General features: G+C 41.7%; 1 protein-coding gene across 1 annotated transcript in view; it reads right to left on the bottom strand.

The window, feature by feature from the left end:
- Positions 1-19,224, bottom strand: part of LOC138763121 (zinc finger protein 850-like) — a 131,083-nt gene extending 111,859 nt beyond the window's left edge. Inside the window, 2 exon segments of the mRNA XM_069936792.1 lie at positions 7,120-7,127; positions 17,645-19,224. Of these exon segments, the coding sequence (XP_069792893.1) occupies positions 7,120-7,127; positions 17,645-18,911 (1,275 nt within the window). The 5' untranslated portion in view covers positions 18,912-19,224.
- Positions 19,225-21,474: the final 2,250 nt, after the last annotated feature.

Below are 21,474 nucleotides of genomic sequence, written 5' to 3'. Positions count from 1 at the left end.
CAGTGCTGCTCATAGAAACCAACAGCACTTGGTGTTCCTAAGTAGTCTCCCCTCCAAGTACTGACCAATCCTGTGTCTGCTTAGCTTCTGAGATCACATAACCTCAGGTGTATTCAGGCTACTAGGTTATATACTTTTAAAAACTTACAGAAAGAGACAGAGGAAGTCATTAGGAAAGAAAAGATTAGTTATTGAACCTTTAGCACAATTAATACGTCAAAATGAAAATGTTAAAGGTATGAGAGTTCTGAATGAGGAATACAAGATTAATTTATTTGCTGATGATGTTTTATTATATTTGGTGAATCCGGGTATTTCTTTACCTGCAATTCAAGAATGTTTAGAAATTTATGGCCAATTATCTGGTTATAAAGTAAATTGGGCTAAAAGTGAAATTTTGCCAATTTGTAAAGGTGATTATTCAGTGTATAAAAATATTACAAATTTGAAGTGGACTACACAAATTAAATATTTAGGAATTAATATTAATACAGAATTTCAAGAATTATATTCAATTAATTATTTTCCTTTAATAAAAAGGATTAAATTAGATTTGATTAGGTGGAGGGATCTACCTTTGGGTTTACTAGGGAGGATTAATACCATAAAAATGAATATTTTTCCTATAATACAATATTTGTTTCAATCAATTCCTTATTTTAAAAAAAAAAGTTTTTTTTAAGGACTTATATAAAGTGATTAGAGAATTCTTATGGAAGGGAAAATTTCCGAGAGTAGCAATGAGAAAATTGATGTGGGATTTTCAATTTGGAGGTTTAAGATTACCGAATTTTCAGCATTATTATGAAGCAGCTCAATTCAAATTTCTTAGTGCATTGATGAATATGGACGACCCACCTAGTTGGGTAAAGATAGAAATGGCGGTTATTTTAGAAAAATTTCCTCATGAGTTTTTGTTTCGATGGAATAAAAATTTATTACGAACTTATGATGTGCCAATATTGAAACATTTATTGAATTTATAGACAAGTAAACTTTAAAAATTGGGACTTAAAAATATATATTCTGGAAGATTGCCATTATATAATAATCAACTTGTTCCTTTTACGGTCTCCAATGCCACTTTGAAACAATGGGAAAAGAAGGGAATAAAAAATTTATCTGATTGTTTTTCTGAGGGTTGTTTTTGTTCCTTTGACAAATTACAAAGGAAATATGGATTTAGTGCAAATTCTATATTTGTATATTATCAATTAAGATCTTTTGTAAAACAGTTATGTGGTCGACATATGATTTTATTGCCTGAATCTAGTTTTGAAGAATATGTACTTTCAATACCAAAAAAGGGATATATATCTGATTTGTATTGTATTTTACAAGAAATTGATAGTACAAAAGACTGGGATAAAGATAAGTTGAAATGGGAAAAAGATTTAGGACATAAAATAGCTGAAGAAGCTTGGATGGAAATTTGTCAGAATAGTATTCGGAAGTTAATTAATGCTAGACTAGCGATGATTAATTATAATTTTATTCATCAGCTATATTTAACGCTGGAGAAATTAAAAAAATTTGGTCTTAGTAAGTTGGATTCTTGTTTTTGATGTGATCAGACGGCCAATACTTTTTTGCATACTGTTTGGTTTTGTGATCGATTGCAACAGTTTTGGAAAGGTATTCAATCTGTTTTTAACAGTTTATATAATATCCATCTTGTATTAGATCCCAATTTATTTTTATTAGGGAACATGCAATCATTAATTGATTTAGGTTTAGAGGATTATCAGATTTCATTTATCTATTTAGCTTTAGTTGTGGCTAAGAAATGTATAGCACTTACTTGGAAAGATAGAAATATACTAACTTTAGATAAGTGGTATTTGGAAATGAAATTTTGTTTGACTATGGAAAGGATATCTTTTTCAATTCAGGATAAGATGTCTTTTTATAAGTTAAAGTGGACTCCGTTTGCTAATTATATGCATTTAAGTTTGATTTAAATATATGTTTAAGCGTGATATTTTAGTATTGACAATTTTTTTTGGTTGTTGTTAGAATTTTTTTTAGGTTAAGTTTTATCTCTTTTTTTTGTAAGTGGGTATTTTTTTCCATATATAATATTGTCAATTTTATTAACTCTTCACTCTTTATTTTGGGGGGGGGAGAGTTGGACTAATTTTAAGTTAGACTATTAATATTGTGTTACAATTAACGGGGGGGGGGTTATTTTGTGTAGTTTTCTGATGTAATATTGTAATCATACCTTTTTTAATTTTTTTTCTATTTTTCTTTAAATGTAATTCTCTATTGTATTCATGTTATAAAATTTTAAATAAAGTCTTCAAAAAAGGAAAGAAAAGATGATTTACGAAAGGAAGTTGGCAAATTATGTACAAAAGGATACTAAGAGTTAAATATATAAAGAGTAAAAGAGAGACACGGGTAGGTACAAGTCCGATTGAACATGATACTGGAGAAATTATAATGAGTAACAAAGAGATGGCAGAGGAACTAAATGAGTATTTAGCGTCAGTCTTCACTGAGGAAGTCAACAGCAATATACCTGATAGTCAGAGGTCTCAGGGAATAGAATTAAGTACAGTCACTCGATTACTCGAGAGAGAGTGCTTAGAAAGCTGAATGGACTAAATATAGATGTCTCCTGGACCAAAGGAGGTGCACCTATGGATTCTGAAGGAGGTGGCTCTGGAGATTGTGGAGGCATTGGAAATGATATTCCAGAAATCAATCGACTCTGGCATGGTTCCCGAGGATTGGAAGGTCGCAAATGTAGTTCCAATGTTTAAGAAGGGAGGGAGGCAGAAAGGAGGTAATTTATTGGAGTCGATCCTCAAGGACGAGATTATGAAATACCTCAAGGTTCATAGTACGCTAGGCTCAAGCCAGCATGGTTTCATGAGGGAAGATCCTGCCTGACCAACCTAATGGAATTTTTTGAGGAAATCTCAAGTAGGGCAGACACTGGATAGGCTGTGGCCATTGTGTATTTGGACTTTCAAAAGGCCTTTGGTAAGGTGCCACATAAGAGGCTGCTTAATAAGACAAGAGCACATGGAATTTGAGGAAAGATATTAGATGGGGTGGAGCATTAGCTGACAGACAGAAAGCAAAGGGTGGGAATAAAGGGATCCTGTTCTTTTTGATTGCCAGTGACTAGTAGTAGAGTTCTGCATGGTTTGGTGTAGGGGGTTGCTTTTTGCAATGTATATTGATGATTTACATCATGGATTGAATGGTTTTGTAGCCAAGTTTGCAGATGAGCAGATTAGTTTAATTCCAGTTTATCCAATGTTATTCCATTGCAAAACCAAGCACTTGTTACCCAATGAAGGGAAAGACAATTAAACAGCAATTCAGTTTCTTTGTCCTGCAGGGGATGTCTTAATCAGGCAGCACAGTTAGCGCAGGGGGCACAGTTACCATATTGGGAAGAGTAAAACTTTGGATAGGATTTACAAGATATATACATATCTATATGAAATTACCTACTCTATTTTGTGAGAGATCTCTATTCTCCTTCTAGTGATTTAGAACAGGAATGTCAAAGTTCAATGGCCATCGGGAGAATGCCTTCCAGAGTTTCTCCAGATATCAGACTTGCTGATAGAGTCCAGGTAATTTTTTGTGAAGTTGCATCAGATTTTGTTTTTTTCATGCTATTGCCAGAGAAATACAATTCAAATATTGAAACATTATTTTAAGAATATTTACTAACTCCTGGCCACTTTTACTGCACAACATTAGACTGGCTTGCAAGTCATCTTTTTGATCATTTATTTGATGGACCCAAAATGCTTGAAAATGAATAAAGTGCCAACAAACTCTGACTTCTGCTGTGCCCTACTGATTTCACCTGGGGCTGCAGGTGATCTTTCTCTCCATGAAGAGAAGGAAAGAAAAGGTTCAGCGAGATTCTCCTGTCCGCTCACTGTAAGTGGAAAAGGTGCACGTGGAGGCAGAAAGTGGTGCTGTTCTTGTTAGCCGGCTGATGTGCCTTTGGTGCTCGTCACACTTCATCTCGACAGACTGACAATCCAGGTGTGAAGACTCTTCTGGATGAAAGTTTATACCTAAAGCTCACCTGTTCTCTGAAGTGGAAGAAAAGATCTTGCAGAAACCAAAAAAAAACTGCCTGTTAGAATCTGGAACAAAAACAGAAATGGCAGAAAAATTCAGCCAGTCAAGTCTCATCTCTGGGAAGGGAAACTAATGCTTCAGATCAAAGATGCTTCATCAGATACTATAGTGAAGAAAAAGAAATAGAAGCCAAGTCATGCATTTACCTTCTGGAATCAAGTTAATTGTTCAGTAAGATTGTGGCTGATCCTGTACCACAAGTTATTTTCCCAAAATTTCTAATACTCAGAGCACAAAAGCCTATCTATTGTTTTTAACAATGGAGTAAAAACACACAGAGATACTGGAGGAGCCCAGCTGATCTTGCAGCATCCATAGCAAAGAACAGGAAGGTGTCAGGATAAAGACTGAAGACTGGCGGGTTTGGGGGGGGGGGGGGGGGAGGGTGTCGAGACCAACAAAAAGAGTTAACTGGAATGATGATAAAAGGAGAGGTAAGATTTAATGTTGGCTCTATGAAAGGAGACAGGGAAGAAAGAGAGACAGACAGAGTGGGGGAAGGCAACAGGGGAAGAAAAATTGGGGGGAGGGTTTAATAGAAATCAGAGAAGTTCATATAATCCATTTGGAGAGTGCCCAGATGGAAGATATGGTGTTGTTCCTCCAATTTGTGGGCAGTCTCAGTCTGGCTGTGCGAGAGACCATGGACAGACCAAGGGAATGGGACAGGGAATTGAAATAGGTGGCTACACTTTTGCAAAATGCTACTCCTCCAGCATAACTGTGTGTTTTTACAACAATCACAGCGTTCGCAGACTTTCATGTTCCACGTCTTTAAAAATAGAGAGAAAGGCAGAAGAAATGCTTGTTTGCATAGTTAATTCAAATACTTGAATGAAAGATTCTTAAATGCTCTTTCAGGTTTAAATTCGACTGCATGCTGGAAATCAAATCAGAACAAAAACAGGAAAAATTTACATTTTAGTTCTGGCATTAATCAAAAAGGACCAGACCTGACATGCTGGAGACATTAGGGTCTGGGTTAAAGTGACAGCAAATTCTCGAATCTGAACCAAAATCCAATCTGCTGGAGGAAGTCAACGGCTCGAGGAAAAGAATTGGCAACATATGGAGTCCGAGCCCTTAGACCTGTGGTTCTCAACCTTTTCTCTCCATTCACGAACCACTTGAAGTCATCCCTTACTAAGCACAGAGCATCTATGGCATCCTGTATCAAGGATTAGTGAGGGATGACTTCAAGTGGTACGTGAGTGGAAAGGAAAAGGTTGAGAACCACTGCCTGAATGTTCCAGTGTTTTATGCTTTTATTATATAGTTCTTAGTTTAGCTTTGTGTCAGTTCCAGCCATAGTCATTACCTACCAGGGTTTGGATCCTGGCAAAGTCTGCAGAATCGAAAGGCCACAACTCGCCTGTCCGCCTTCCCAGACTCCGTCTGCTGAGCCACAGAAAAAGAAAATAACGGTCACAGTGGGATCAATGGCAGTTTTTGTTACCCATAATTCCCCATGCAGCTGGAACCACTCCGTCAGTGCCAGCACCAGGGAAACATGAATGGCTGTTGCCCACAATGCATCAGGGCAAGGTGGACGATACAAAGCAGGAGAAATCCCCAGGGATCATGGTTGAGGAGCAAGGGCCAGGAAGGGTCTGCTCAGCAGCCTGTGACATCTCATCCACCCTGCAGTGCTGAGGGCTCTGATGGAAGCTGGAACCCTATGCTGCCTTCCTATCTCCTGCCTGTCAGGGAGGGACACACTGCACATGCCTGTGAGCTCCCGTCTAGCGTCGGCATCTGGTCTCGGAGCACGTGCCCTGGTCTTCTCCAGGAGCTCTTGGGCGTCTCCAGGATCCCAGCACTGTCAGTGGTATACAATTCACAGAGCATATACAAGGATTTCTATAATCTCCATTAGTGTTCTGTGGTAGACTGCAATAAACGGTCCCAGAAGCAAGACTCATCTTTCTCTACACTGCAATTCAAGTTCAGTTCATTATCATCTGTCTACAAGCACACACTACAGATCTCCAGATCACGGTGTGAGTACATGGGCACACACACACACGTGTGCACACAATAATCACACCCCCCTTACCCTCCTCCCCATGGAGAAGATTCACCAGTGTGAGATCACATGCCACCAGATTCAAAGACAGTTCTTTTCCTGTTATCAGACTCTTGAAAGATCCTCACACCTGTAAAATAATGTGCTTTTGCCTTGGACCAAATGGTCTGTCTCTGTAAGTCTGCACTCTGGCACTGTGACTTATTTGCTGGACTATGCATGGGATGTCTGGCTAGACTGCTCCAAAAGAAACTTACTCACTGCACCTTTCTATATGTGACAATAAGCTTGAACCTGAAAACAAATTGCACATTGACAACAATGCCAAGACCTGTTTTGATTTGTTGCCTCAAATAACCATAAGATTCCAGTCCTTCCTGGAGTTTGAGTGAGCAACGTTTAAATATTCCACACTTGTCAAATTTAATGTGTGAACTCACTGGTGTCTCACCAGGCTGTATGACTGGGTGAACCCCTTCCTACACCAGGAGCAGGTGACAGCCTCTCCCCAGCAGAGTCGGCGTCAGAAGAGACCTAATCAGGGGACATTAGGGGAATTGGGGGAATACTCACTCTTCAGTCTGGTAAAGCACCAGATCTGGATGGTTACACCACTGAATTTTTTAAATGTTTTGCTAATATACTCAGCCCCCAACTCCGTAAGGTATTTAGTGATTCTAATCTTTTTAGAACTTTACCATGGACATTTTATGAAACGTCAATTTCCTTAATTCCTAAAAAAGATAAGGAACTTTCTGATTGCGCTTCCTATGGATCAATATTGTTACTGAATGTTGATTCTAAAATTCATTCCAAGATTTTAGCTAATAGATTGGAAAATATTCTTCCTCAGGTCATCTCTATAGACTAAACAGGATTCATAAAGAATCAATATTCACTTTAATATCATAGATTAATGAATATAATTTATTCCCCATTGCTAAAGCTCCAGAATATGTAATATCACTAGATACAGAAAAGGCTTTTGATTGAGCGGAATGAAAATATCTGTTTGAAGTTTTGAAAAGATTTAATTTTGGCCCTGGCTTTATCTCCTGGATTAATTTGATTTATCAAGCTCCAGCCAAGGCTTTATCTCCTGGATTAATTTGATTTATCAAGCTCCAGCCACAATTAAGAATAATGAAAAATCTTCAGTTTTTAGGTTATTTTGAGCAACTAGACAGGTTGTCCTCTTTGCCCTTTACTATTTAATATAGCATTGGAACCCCTAGCAATAGCACTTTGGAATTCCAGTGATATTCAGGGAATTAATAGAGGAGATGGAATTCACAAAGTACAATTATATGCAGGTGATCTTTCAGTCTATATTTCAGATCCTGAGGAATCTATTCCTCCAATGTTGTCTTTCCTTTCCCAATTTGGTAGTTCCTTTGGATGTAAATTGAATCTTTATAAGAGTGAATTATTCCCAATAAACATGCATGTACCTGTTTATAATCAGATACCGTTTAGTCTGATTAAAGACCATTTTACCAATCTTGGGGTTAAAATTACCAAAACATTTAAAGATCTATATAAATTTAAATTTCTTCCTTTGATAGTGTGATAGAATATGTTGTGTATTATATTGTATATAGATATGATTTTGGATGTAAAGTGTGGCAGGTTTTTCAGTATAAGTCACATTCAAACACTTCAAAACAGTTCTCATTTAAAATACTGGAGTTCTGCTCAAGCTCGACTGGCCAACTCTGAAGGCCTTTGCAAAAGGTTTGGGGAGTGCCTTTAGAGACTTCACTAACAGATGAAAGAACTCGTCGGAGCTGCAGGCTGCCTAAGTGCTGCTTGCTGTTCTAAGAGGGTCAGGTGGTTTTGCAAGCAGAAAGAGGAAAACAGGCTTTTCTCTGAGAGAGAGAGAGAGAGAGAGAGAGAGAGAGAGAAATAATTTAGTTCTGCAGTTTTACAGTCAGCAGCAGCAGCTGGGACTGGAACAGGACAAGCTGGAAAGCTTGTGGAAAACACCATTTTGAAGATGGGTTGTGAGTGCTTAGTTTAGCTTGTTCAAAGCCCTTGTGCTCCATACAATAGGAGAGGACTGGCTGCCTAATGTTTCACTTGAAATAAGAGAAACAAAAAGGGATTCTGTGATGACCTGAAAGAGGTTATCATCTGGAAAACCCAGATGTGGCAAGTTTCTTAGGTAAGACACTGACGTGGCTGATTAAAAGGGATCAGTTTGTGTTCAAGAACAACAAATATCTTTCTAAAAACTGACAAGAACCTTCTTGAATGGTAACCATTTACCTTTTAAACACCAAAGCCTGGTGAAATTCATCAATGTTAAATTCTGTGCACAGTCTAAGAAATGCCTGCAACCAGTGAACTTGGAGAAGTGAGATTGGACTGCGAATTAAAGAACTTTTCTGAACTTATTTACACATTACATATACGTGCGCTTAGAATGAAAAGGGAGATATGTTAGGTTAATAGTAATAAGATAAAGTTTGATCCTGTTTTCATGTTTAAAGATAATTAAAAGTAACTTTTGTTTAAGTAACCATTTAACTTGATGAATATCTATTGCTGCTGGGTTTTAGGGGTCCTCTGGGCTTGTAACAATACTCAGTTGTTAATTTTCTTCATAGTGATTGCAGAGTAATGTGACTTCCAAGGGGTGGAATGTTGTGTGTGGAGGAAACATGACCTCCCTGCCTATCTGGAATATGTGTTTTGCGTGTGGTCACAGGTCCTCCCCATCTGAAACTCATTCGCAAGTCACATCATCTGTCAATTAAGGTTGGACTCTGGTCACCCATTAGTGCACACCTTGCTGTTGACTAATTAAAATCATTTTGAGGCATTATTAGCTAGAAGAACAGATTAGCACTGTATAAAACACCAATGCACACAGCACATTCTTTCTTGCTGCCTCGTGGTCCAAACCCCAGGCATCACTCCATGCCAGGTGGTTACTCTGGACCATCGCTGGCAGTGTTGTGGGTAAGGTGTGCACTACACTGAAGCTGAGCTGTTAGTACTGTGATAGATCAATACTTGCAGAGAGCCGCGGGCCCGTTGGTGTGGGTGTGTTCAAGAGTCCCTGACTGTAGTGTGTGAGCAGGTTGAGTATAGGTTTACCTTTGTCAGAGTCCAACTGAAGTCTGAGGTGAATGTCTATATTGCTGTTTAAGTGAAATAATGATTGACTTGTCTCCTATTTAATTTTTTAAAAATAATTTATTTTTGTTTTTTCTTTAAATATACCTATCAAAATTTTCAATTTTCAAGATATATAAAAAATACTTTTTCTTACAAAACACAACAACCCCTTCACAGTATAAATCCGTATACCATCAGAGCTTACGATTGGGTTTTAATAAAAGAAAATCTTCATTTGGGAGATCATGTATATTTTTGCAATAGAAGCATGTGGCGTGCATGCTACCACAAAGTATGGAAAGAAGACACACACACACGGGGAGTCGAAGTCAGAGACTGGTTTATTGCACTGGCAGCTCTACTTATATTCTCTCCTCACTGCTGATAGGAGTGACATCATGGCAGCATTAGCCTCGGATTGGTCGGCATTCCCGCTGTTCCTCATTGTTTCCTGTTGTGCAGGTTGTTACCTGGGATTAAGGCTGTTGGCCCCCGCAGGGTCTGCGCAGTCATCAGCCATCTTGTGTGCAGTTCGCGTCCCGGTTAGCAGGCTGCTACAAGCACCTTTTTTTAATTTATATTTGGGCCCCTATATAATCCAAATATGGTTGCCATATTTTTATAAAAACTTCATATTTGTTCTTTAGATTATTTGTAATTTTTTTTCCATAGGTATACAACTGTTCATCTGTCTTCCATCATGCTGTCTGTAGAGAGGAGTCAGATTTCCAAGTAATCGCAATATATTTCTTAGCCAAATTTGGAATTTAGTTAGTTTATGTTTATTTCTATAAAGTTGCCCAAAAGATAAACCTCTAGGTTGTCCACAAAAGTCACCCATTATCCTTGTTAGTGTTTCAGTGATATCCTGCCAGAAAGGTCTCACCTTCACACATGACCATGTAGGATGTACATTTTCATCAGTTCAAACTCTGCTTGACCCATTCTCTCCATTAGGTCAACAATCTCTTTTATTTTGGTCATTTTCTCTGTCATGTTTCAACATTTATAAATTTGTTTCTCAAATTCTTCTTTTTTTCCAGGATGATGCTCAGTTCTTGACCTGACTTCCCAGTTTTACCTGGTTCTGCCGGTCCTGTCGCCATTTCTGCACTGCTCCCTTTCGTACTTTCACCCAATGTTCCCGGTTGAATAGGAACTTCTTCAGTCTTTGTCCTCAGCTCTCTTGGGTTGTTTGCGCTAGTTTAATCCATTCTTGATGAAGAAAATCTTGATTTTCAAGTTTTGACCATTTATCCTTTTCAATTAGAATCTCCATATCGAGCAGGATCATTGCTGGTCCCAATTTATCCCCCAAAAAAATCTTGTTTGAAGATAGCAGAAGAATGCTCTGTTGGACAAATTCTACTTGTTTCTCAATTTCTCAAATGACATAAGCTGCCCCCCTTCATAACAATCCTCGACATACCTGATCGCCCTCTGGCACCAGTTGTCCAGGATCTTATTACCCAGAGTCAACTTGGCACGGATGGCGCACCTGCCCCTTTTTTTTTAGGTCCTTAGTTTTCTTTTTCTTTTGAGTTTCTTTTCTTTTTAATGTTTTCTTTGAATGGCATTGCAATTGTGATTTATTTTTTCATTACAGGTCTTGATAGGTCATGTTCCCAACGATGAATGGGATCGAGATAAGTTTTTGGAATGTATTCGCTGTGGTGGGGGGGGGGGGGGGGAAATGTGGGTCAAATACGGACTTTGGGTATGCATATGTATATGAATGGCTTTGTTTATTGGATTATGTAAGTCTGCAAAAACTAAAATAAAATATTCAAAAAAAGGTTTTGACCGTTTATTTAGCACTCTTCACGGAGAGCTCAACCAAAACAAGTCTGTCTAAGTCCCTCACCTGGCCAGCCCCTTCCCTTGTGTTAATTAAAGTTACTTGATTATCACACTTGTGTTCAGACTCATCTCTCTGTGAACCCAACAAACCTGATACTCTTCTAACATGACACCCCATCATTTCTCTGCTTTTTCTTCTTCTGTCCTCCCACCTCATCAACCTCTTGCCCCATTGTTCTGAATTCCTCCCCATGCTCCTTCACTCCTATCCCCCCCCACACCTTTTTAATCAAGCGCCTGTCTGCTTTTTGCTCATACCTTGAAAAGGGCTCAGGTCCAAAACTTTGCTTCCTAAAGACGCTGTGTGACCTGCTCAGTTTCTCCACCACTTTTGTGAATTGCACTTCGAACACCCTCAAGGGATACTTGGGCTGAGCTTTTTTTGTCCATCTGTCCCATATCTTGTTTATCATGGTTCTTTTACCCTACCATTACCTATCCAACCTTCCCCACCTTTTGAAAAAAGGCAAAGAAGCAGCAGAATGCGCTTTCATTACTTAACATTGATATGAAGATTTTATCTAAAGTGTTAGTATATAGATAAGAACATATTTTACTAACAATTATCTCTGACCAAACAGGTTTTATTAAAAAACGTTATTCCTACTATAATATACACCAAACATTGAATACACTATATTTGCCCTCTACCCATGCAATGGAATGTGTTCTTTCACTAGATGCTGAAAAAGCGTTGACTGAGTGGAATGGAAATATGTATTTGCTATATTAAAGAAATTTAATTTTGATTTTATTAATTGGATTAAAATATTACACTTGATCCTATGGGTTCAATTTGTTCTAATCTACAACAGATGAAAATGTTTAGGCTATTTAAGGGAACATGACAAGGATGTCCATTAAGTCCTTTACTAGAACCATTAGCAGTAGCCCTTCGACAAGGTAGAGAATTTAGAGGATTAATCAGAAATTATATTGAACATAAAGTATCTCTCCATCCGGATGATTTACTGCTTTTTATTTTAAATCCCGAGGTTTCTCTACCAAATATATTAACTATGTTTGCTCAGTTTGGGAAATTTTCAGGATATAAAATAAATTTACACAAGAATGAACTTCTACCTTTAAAACGATCTATTTCTACGTATTCTAAATTTCTGTTTAAAATAGTGAAAGACAAATTTCAATATTTAGGAATCACAAAAAATTATGAAAGAAAATTTTGTAGTATTACAAAAATGTTATTATCGGGATGGTTGCCACTTTTGATTACATTGATTGGACATATTAATTTGGTAAATATGTCCAAGTCTTCCCAACTTTCATTCCTAAATCTTTTTTTAAAAAACTCATTAGATTCAGACATTTCTTCATATATACATGGCAGGGAAAACAAGTATGTATAAGTAAAGCCCATCTTCATAAATCTGTTAGGAATGGGGGAATGCTACTTACAAATTTTTGATTTTATTACTGGGCAATTAATATTATTTTTGTCATAAAAATTTGATAAATTAGCAAGTCGCCCTTCTTGGGTAGAAATGGAACTGAACTTTTTTTAAAAATTGTTTAGGTTGTCAATTTTAGGCTCTGCTTTACCTTTTTCATTTTCTAAAGTGACACATAATCTGATAATTAGAATTAGATTGAGAATATGAGCTCAATTTAGGAATTTTTTTGCTTATAATAATTTTTCTCTGGGTAGTTCTATTATAGATAACCATCTATTCCCGCCTTCAGTATTAGATGAAGGCTTTAAGGAATAGTCCATATTTGGGATTAAACATTTTAAAGATTTATTTATTTGAAATAACTTTGCTTCTTTTGAACAATTGTCAGCTAAAGTTAAGGTCTCTAATAGACATTTTTTTAATATATTTGCAAGTTAGGAATTTTGTTCAGTTGAAATTGAACGCTTTTCCTCGAATTGCAGATTCAAATATTCTTGATGTACTTTTTGATCTACAATTTGTTCACAGGGGATTGTATCAATTTATTGGATTTCAGACTAGCCCGAATGGCTAAGATTAATAACGATTGGATGCGTGATCTTAATACAACTTTTTCAGATAAGTATTGGTATTCCACTTTCAGTTTGATCAATCAATCTTCATTTTGTGCACGACAGTTTATTACAATTTAAGGTGATACATAGAATACACGTCTAAACTCAAATTAGCCCATTTCTATGCAGACATTGATCCATTTTGTGAAAAGTATAACATTTTTGAAGCCTCATTAAGCTCTTTCAGGTGGCCAGAATACCCCGATGTAAAGCCACATATTCTACCCCTATGCCACCATTGGGAGGCCACCTGAAAAATCAGGAGGCGCCTCTGAGGCGCACTTTCTAACCCATCTCCGGAGGGATAATCGCCAGAACAGTGAAGTCCCCCTAGACACCTGAATGCAGCTGCCTGAAAGTGGCTGCAAAGGGGCGAGCTGATGACAGTCAGCAGGCGACCCAACTCCCTGCGCCTGACAGCGTCCCCCCCCCCCCAGACAGCCTGCTTCCTCCTGGCGCAGGATGTCAGGGCAGGGGCAGCCGATGGGGAACATCGGGGCAGGGGCGACCGGCAGGGAATGTCCCGCACCTGCCGCCCCTGCCCCGTAGTCCTGTGCCAGCCACCCCTGCGCCCCAACATCCCGCGCCGGCCACCCCAGCCCTGACGTCCCGCACCTGCCGCCCCTGCCCCGTAGTCCTGTGCCAGCCACCCCTGCGCCCCAACGTCCCGCGCCGGCCACCCCAGCCCTGACGTCCCGCACCTGCCGCCCCTGCCCCGTAGTCCTGTGCCAGCCACCCCTGCGCCCCAACATCCCGCGCCGGCCACCCCAGCCCTGACGTCCCGCACCTGCCGCCCCTGCCCCGTAGTCCTGTGCCAGCCACCCCTGCGCCCCAACGTCCCGCGCCGGCCACCCCAGCCCTGACGTCCCGCACCCGCCGCCCCTGCCCCGTAGTCCTGTGCCAGCCACCCCTGCCCCGTAGTCCTGTGCCAGCCACCCCTGCCCCAACATCCCGCGCCAGCTGCCCCAGCCCTGATGTCCCGCACCTGCCCCGTAGTCCTGTGCCAGCTGTCCCTGCCCCAACGGAGCTGGAGTGTGCTCCGAGGTGCCTCTCCTGCAACTGTTCCTTTCAGGTGGACAGCACAGCGTTTTCAGGGCTGCCACCTGAAGAGCATTCCACAGGTCTGCTTCTGCTCCTGAAAGCAGCTATTGATTAATGTTTTGAGGATGTCCTAAATTAGGAGGATATTGGCAGAATATTTTTCATTCTTTGTCAATGATTTTTAAGAATAAATTAGATCCGTGTCCTTTGACTGCACTGTTTGGTTTTTCACGTGAACCGGATTTTTTAATCAGCATCTCAAGAGTAAGTTTTAGCTTTTATCACATTGATAACCAGACGAGCAGTTTTAATGAAATGGAAAGATGAACACTCACCGACTCATGTAGTGGCTACAGGATGTAATGTCATATCTAAGCTTAGAGAAAATTAGGTCAAGATAAAAACTTTCAGTTTGAAAAGGTATAAATGTTATAGAATTTATAGAATACTATTATAACTGGCAGTTTTAGGTGATAATGGGTGCTCTTGGGTTGATCTGTCCGTCTACTGGAGGTCACGACTTGATCCATCTTTGTATTTTTCTTGTAACCTTGATGAGAGGGAGGGGTTAGATTAGTTTTATGATTTGTTTCCTTTTCTTTTTGATAAATATATTTATGAGATTTAATTATGATTATCCTAGATGATAGCTTTTATTTAGATATTTTATTAAGGTATAATGAGGTTTATTATATTATTGAACTGATTTTTATGCAATAATTTTCACAATCACATTAACAATTAGGGATGAAATTTAAAATTTGTCATATTGTGCATTTATTTAATTATATGTTATCATATTGCTTTGTTATATTAATAACTTGTGTGCGGATTATTATGTTAAACTCAATAAAAATATTTTAAAAAGCGAGACGAATTGGCTGTGGTAAATTGGAAAGCAAGAATAAAAGGAATGGTCGTAAACAAGCAAGGGTAATGGGAACTAAATTTTAATTATTTTAAAAGTAGATTACATTATTTTCAGGTCCAGGAACACAAGAAGGAAAGTTTCCAACAACAGTTTCTTTCCTGTGTTACAGGAACCAGATACCCCTCCGGTGCCACAAAAAGATGGTGCAGTGTTCCAAAGTCACTTTTGTTTCTGCATGGCGAGCACTGTGAATATTTATCATCTATCTTTTCTCATTACTGTCTTTTAAATTCATTTACGCAATCCTATAGTCATTGTTTTTATTGACAAAGTTCCTGTTGGGCTATAGCAAGTAAGAATTTTGGTGCCATGCAGATCACAATAAGCTCGTTATCAGAACATTCACTTCTGGTCACCTTGTTACAGAAAGGATGTGGACATTTTGCAGAGGGTGCAGGAGACATTTACCAGGAAGTTGCCTGGATTGGGGAATGTGACACATGAAGCAAGGCTGACAGAACTAGGGCTTTACCCTTTAGAGTGATGAAGGATGAGATGTAACTAGAGGATAGATATAACTTAATAAGGATCTTGGATAGGGTGGACAGTCAGCAACTTTCCACATACCAAAAGATATCTGTTTAAAATGAGTTCAGGGGAGATGTCAGAGGTCAGCTTTTTACTCGGAGAGTGGTGGGTGCCTGGAATGCATTGGTGGTGAAGGAGACTGGTACAAGAGCGTTATTCGGAAGAACCTTAGAGAGACACATAGGGTAGAGGAAATATGGGGAGTTATAGGGTGTTAAATTGGGAATGATTTGATTGTTTTGGAATAGGTTTACATGGGCTGACACAACATCATGGGGCGAAGGGCCTATACTGTGCTGTAAAGATCCATCATCATTGTGCCCTTGAATTGCCTTTACAACTGTACTTTTCTCTGGCCCCTGAACGATTTGCCTCATGTTACCCTACTTCCCACATTGTCTTAGTTATTTCAATAAGAAAATCTGCAGACGCTGGAATCGAGAGCAGTAACAAACGTGCTGGAGAAACTCAGTGGGTCACGCAGCATCCATACACACTAAAGGGTGACCAATGTTCCTGGCCTGGGCCCTTGGGTTTAAACACAGCATCCATACACACTAAAGGGTAACCCACATTTCGGGCCTGGGCACTTGGTCAGGTTTAAACACAGCATCCATATGAACTAAAGGATAACCAACATTCCAGGCCTAGGCCCTTGGTCAGGTTTAAAAAAGGGAGGAACACAAGTTTTTCCACCATGTTTGAGTATTATGCTCGACCCCTGCATCTGTAGACATTCCTGTTAAACTCCAAACAGCTGCTCCACTGCAAAGTCTCTTCAAGGAATATCTAGCCTGAAGAGGGTCTATCCCATCTTCAAAGGGAGTTCTGGGAGAGCCACTCTTGCTGCTCTGTTATCTCTGCTATACTCGAGCTCCAGCGTGGACTCGATGCTGCTCGATGCATCGAGTCCACGCTGCTGAAGATCCAGCTGCGCTGGGTGGGTCACGTCTCCAGAATGAAGGACCATCGCCTTCCCAAGATCGTGTTATATGGCGAGCTCTCCACTGGCCACCGTGACAGAGGTGCACCAAAGAAAAGGTACAAGGACTGCCTAAAGAAATCTCTTGGTGCCTGCCACATTGACCACCGCCAGTGGGCTGATATCGCCTCAAACCGTGCATCTTGGCGCCTCAGTTTGGCGGGCAGCAACCTCCTTTGAAGAAGACCGCAGAGCCCACCTCACTGACAAAAGGCAAAGGAGGAAAAACCCAACACCCAACCCCAACCAACCAATTTTCCCCTGCAGCCGCTGCAACCGTGTCTGCCTGTCCCGCATCGGACTTGTCAGCCACAAACGAGCCTGCAGCTGACGTGGACTTTTACCCCCTCCATAAATCTTCGTCCGCGAAGCCAAGCCAAAGAAGACTTGAGCTCCACGACCGAGTGATACCTTTCTCCCGCCTCACCCCCACCTTTTTATTCATTCACCTGCCTGATTTTGCTTATAGCTTGACAAAGGGGTCAGGCCTGAAATGTTACCCTCTATTATACATGCTGTGCGACCAGCTGAGCTTCTCCAGCACATTTGTGTATTGAATCAAAACTGATGCGTTGATAGGGACACAACTGTTATGAATGGGAGAATCAACCTTTACAGGCAATTCTCCCCTCCTGAGGCCTTGTGAGAGGAGTTTTGAAATAGCAATCAGCCAATGTCCAAGAAAGATTTGGAGCAGATACTTCTTTGGTCAGATTTGACTCAAAGAATTATTGAGAACCCTTTCCATCCAGCACATAGTATCTTTGACCTATTACTGTCAGAAAGGAAGTCCAAGAGCATCAAAATCAGGACTGCCAGGCTAGGAAATACAGGCAAACAACACAAAATTCAGTTATCGTGATTTGGAAAATGGTGACCATTTCCTATTTTACATATGTAATTATTCAGTTACTGTGAGATCTTTCTGGATATTTCTCAGAAATTCTAACACCAGGAAGGCAACATACCATCAGGGATACTTGATCTCTTTTACTCAGGACAGGAGACGGGCCTCACCGGTGTGGACCCTTTGGTGCTTCTGCAGGTTGGAGGTCTGGGTGAAGCCCTTGCCAGACTCAGGGCAGGTGAAGGGCCTTTCTCTGCTGTGGACCTGCTGATGGGTCAGCAAGTTGGAGGTTGTAGTGAACCCCTTCCTGCACTCGGGGTAGATAATGGGCCTCTCCCTGGTGTGGATACGCTGGTGCATATGCAGGTTGGAGGTTGTAGTAAAGCCCTTCCCACACTCAGGGCAGGTGAAGGGCCTCTCCCCAGTATGGACCCGCTGGTGGGTCAGCAGATTGGAGGTCGTGGTGAAGCCCTTCCCGCACTCGGGGCAGGTGAAGGGCCTCTCCGCGGTATGGATCCGTTGGTGGGTCAGCAGGCTAGAGGTCGTGGTGAAGCCCTTCCCACACTGGGGGCAGGTAAAATGCCCCTCCCCTGTGTGGATCCGTTGGTGGGTCAGGAGGTGGGAGGTTGTGGTGAAGCCCTTGCTGCACTCAGGGCAAGTGAAGGGCCTCTCCCTGGTGTGGACCCGCAGGTGGCTCAGCATGTTGGAGGTCGTGGTGAAGCCCTTCCCACATTCTGGGCAGGTGATGGGCCTCTCCCCAGTGTGGACCCGCTGGTGGGTCAGTAGATGGGAGGTCGTGGTGAAGCCCTTGCCACACTCAGGGCAGATGAACGGCCTCTCGCCGGTGTGGACTCGCTGGTGGGTCAGCAGGTTGGAGGTTGTGGTGAAGCCCTTCCCGCACTCGGGGCAGGTGATGGGCCTCTCCCCGGTGTGAACCCGCTGGTGGGTCAGCAGTGAGGAGGTCCTGGTGAAGCCTTTCCCACACTCAGGGCAGGTGAAAGGCCTCTCCCCGGTGTGGACCCGCTGGTGGGCCAGCAGGTCAGAGGACTGGGTGAAGCTCTTCCCACACTTAGGGCATGTGAAGGGCCTCTCCCCGGTGTGGACCCTCTGGTGGGTCAGCAGGTGGGAGGTCGTGGTGAAGCTCTTCCCACACTTAGGGCAGGTGAAGGGCCTCTCCCTGGTGTGGACCCGCTGGTGGGCTAGCAGGTTGGAGGACTGGGTGAAGCTCTTCCCACACTTGGGGCAGGTGAAGGGCCTCTCGCCGGTGTGGACCCGCTGGTGGGCCAGCAGGTTGGAGGACTGGGCGAAGCCCTTGCCGCACTCTGTGCAGGTGAAGGGCCTCTCCCCAGTGTGGACCCGCCGGTGTCTCCTCAACTGACTCGACCATTTAAAATGCTTCCCACAGTCGGAACACTGAATCGGGTTCATATCTGTGGGGATGTGTCTAGGAGATAAATCAATGCAGATCTGCCCCACAGGTCGGGCTCAGGCCGAGGGAGGGTCTCGGAGAGCGAGGCCGCGAATTAAATCTACACCAAGACTGGAACTCGGCCCGAGTCCAGGAGATAGCGTCCTCTTGCCAGGGGTTGGAAGCGCCGAAGCGATGGGAGCCCTCCGTTCCGGACCCGGTGCTATGTGCTGGTCCCGGGGTCCCGGCACCTAGTGCTGAATCGGCTTCGGACCCCGACAACACACCAATCCGAAATGCACACCACGGAACCAGTGCCGTCCCCGCGCATGCGCATCTCGGAACCAGTCGCCGTCCCCGCGCATGCGCATCTCGGAACCAGTCGCCGTCCCCACGCATGCGCATCTCGGAACCAGTCGCCGTCCCCGCGCATGCGCTACGGAACCAGGTGGGGGAACGGCGGTCAGATCATCGGGGAAGTCACAGTGCTGCAGGAACCCGGGAGGACATTTGCAGCCCTTCCTACTTGCGTCTCGACCCGGGGCTGCGGTATGTATCGGCGGTCGGTCGCCCACCCGGCCTTTGGGAACCTCTCCCTGCTCAGCGGGAAGGGGGGTGGGGGGGGGGGACGGGACGGGAACCTTTCCTTGCCCAGCGGGACGGGGGACAGGGGACAATAATAATATAGGAAGTAAAACTAGTATGAATGAAATAAGGAATACTAGACTAGATTAGAGGAAGTAAGTGCTGATAGACAGAATTAGCAAATTCTGCATATAGAATTAGTAAGTCCTGGGGGTTGAGATGTGTGAATAAGCACAAAGGCAGATTCATGAATAAGGACAATGACATGATGGGACCCAGACAGGATACCCCATCGTCTTCCAAGTTTACAGAAACTGCACCTTGGCAGACAGAATTACCAAATGCCAAACCAATCCAGGAGGCAGAAGAATGTTGGGGGGGGGGGGGGAGGGTACCTCTACACTGAAATGAACTGTATACAAGTTGGCTGAGCCCCAGTATGTGTGTGTATTCCCAGGGTAAGGGGAAGCACCCAACTTTGCATTGTTGTACAATAAATGTTCTTTGTTCTCAATTTTTGTCTCGAGTGAAATCTGTGAAGGTACTTCTGTTTCTCACATATGTGTGAGTTCTTAGATAACACTTAGATGAAGGAGAAGGTTCTTTAAAGTTGTAAACAACACATGAGGCATGCCATGAGTCTGCAAGCCTCCATTGCAGATCTCACATACTGTGTGTCATCCCCCTGCAGGCAGCCAAGTCGAATCAAACAGGAACTCTAATCAAGGCCTTGCGAGTGGCCATTCAAACATCATTATCATTACATCTCCCTTTCTTAAAACAAAAGTAGTTTACTTTTCACTAACATGTCTTCTTTGGATAACTGCAATTTTAACTTTAACACCAGGAACTTACATTTTCATTATTATCAACATGGTTAAAATTTTTTTAACTTGTTTCATGTGTTCACATTTACATGCACAAAACTTGAAGAGCAAATAAGATACCACTACTTCATTCTATAATAGGAGTCTTTAAATTTGCTCTTAACTGAAATGTATATGTCATTCACTTTTAATCTCAACATCCTGTCCCTGTTTTCTGTCACAACATCTATTCAGAATCCCTCTCATCTACTGCATGAACCTTGCTTTGTTGCACTTGGTTCCTACAGCAATGGGCATAATGGTTGCTTTCATTGCACATATAGCATGTTTTACCGTATGCCAGACATTTTTTTGGTAGGTGTTGTGCACCACATCGATGACATGGCTTTCAAAAGTCCCTTTCATTTTTGTTCACTGGCTATGCTTCTCTTTCCACTTTGGCACACTTTTTGTTAAATGGTTTGTCTTTTCTTGCTCCCTGCATCCACGTTGCAGCTAGTTTCACTGAACAGCTCTGTTGTTTGCAACTTTACATTTTATGTAGCCCTACAGAGTGCTTTGGCTTTTTCCAAGTCTAGATTTTGCTTTCTTAGCAGACTTTCCCTTAGACTATTATTTGGAATACCACACACAAGTCTGACTTTTATCAGCAAGTCAGTCCACCAAATTCACACATTTTGCTTCTGTTTCTCAATTCAGTTGCATACTGATCAATATTTTCTTCCTTTTTCTGTACATATGTGAAAAATCTGTGCCTCTCAAATGTCCCATTACATTTAGGTATGCAGTATACCTCAAACTGTTCCATTATTTTTTCCAGTTTCATTTTGTCTCCTTCAGCAACAAATGTGAAATTATTATACACCTCCAGGGCTCCATCACCCATGACATGTAAGAAAACTGACCCTTTCACTTTATTACTTTTCTCATCAGCTCTGACTGCCACTAAATACAATCCAAAATTCAGTTTAAATCTGTTCCAATTTTCAGGCACATTACCCGTCAGCTGAAGTTTTGCTGGTGGATGTAATCCTTTTTTCACTTTGTTAGCTTCTCTTTATTATCAGTTGCTGACTGTAGATTTTACCTTTTAAAGTATTTTCTTCATCCCACTTGACACCATATTCCATCTTATGTGTGAGTTTTTAGATAACATGGATGATTTCTTCTT

This window comes from Narcine bancroftii, chromosome 5 (assembly GCF_036971445.1).
Source record: "Narcine bancroftii isolate sNarBan1 chromosome 5, sNarBan1.hap1, whole genome shotgun sequence".
NCBI lineage: Eukaryota > Metazoa > Chordata > Chondrichthyes > Torpediniformes > Narcinidae > Narcine > Narcine bancroftii.
The sequence above is the reverse complement of the archived record's forward strand: the minus strand, read 5'-3'. Positions and strand labels throughout refer to the sequence as shown.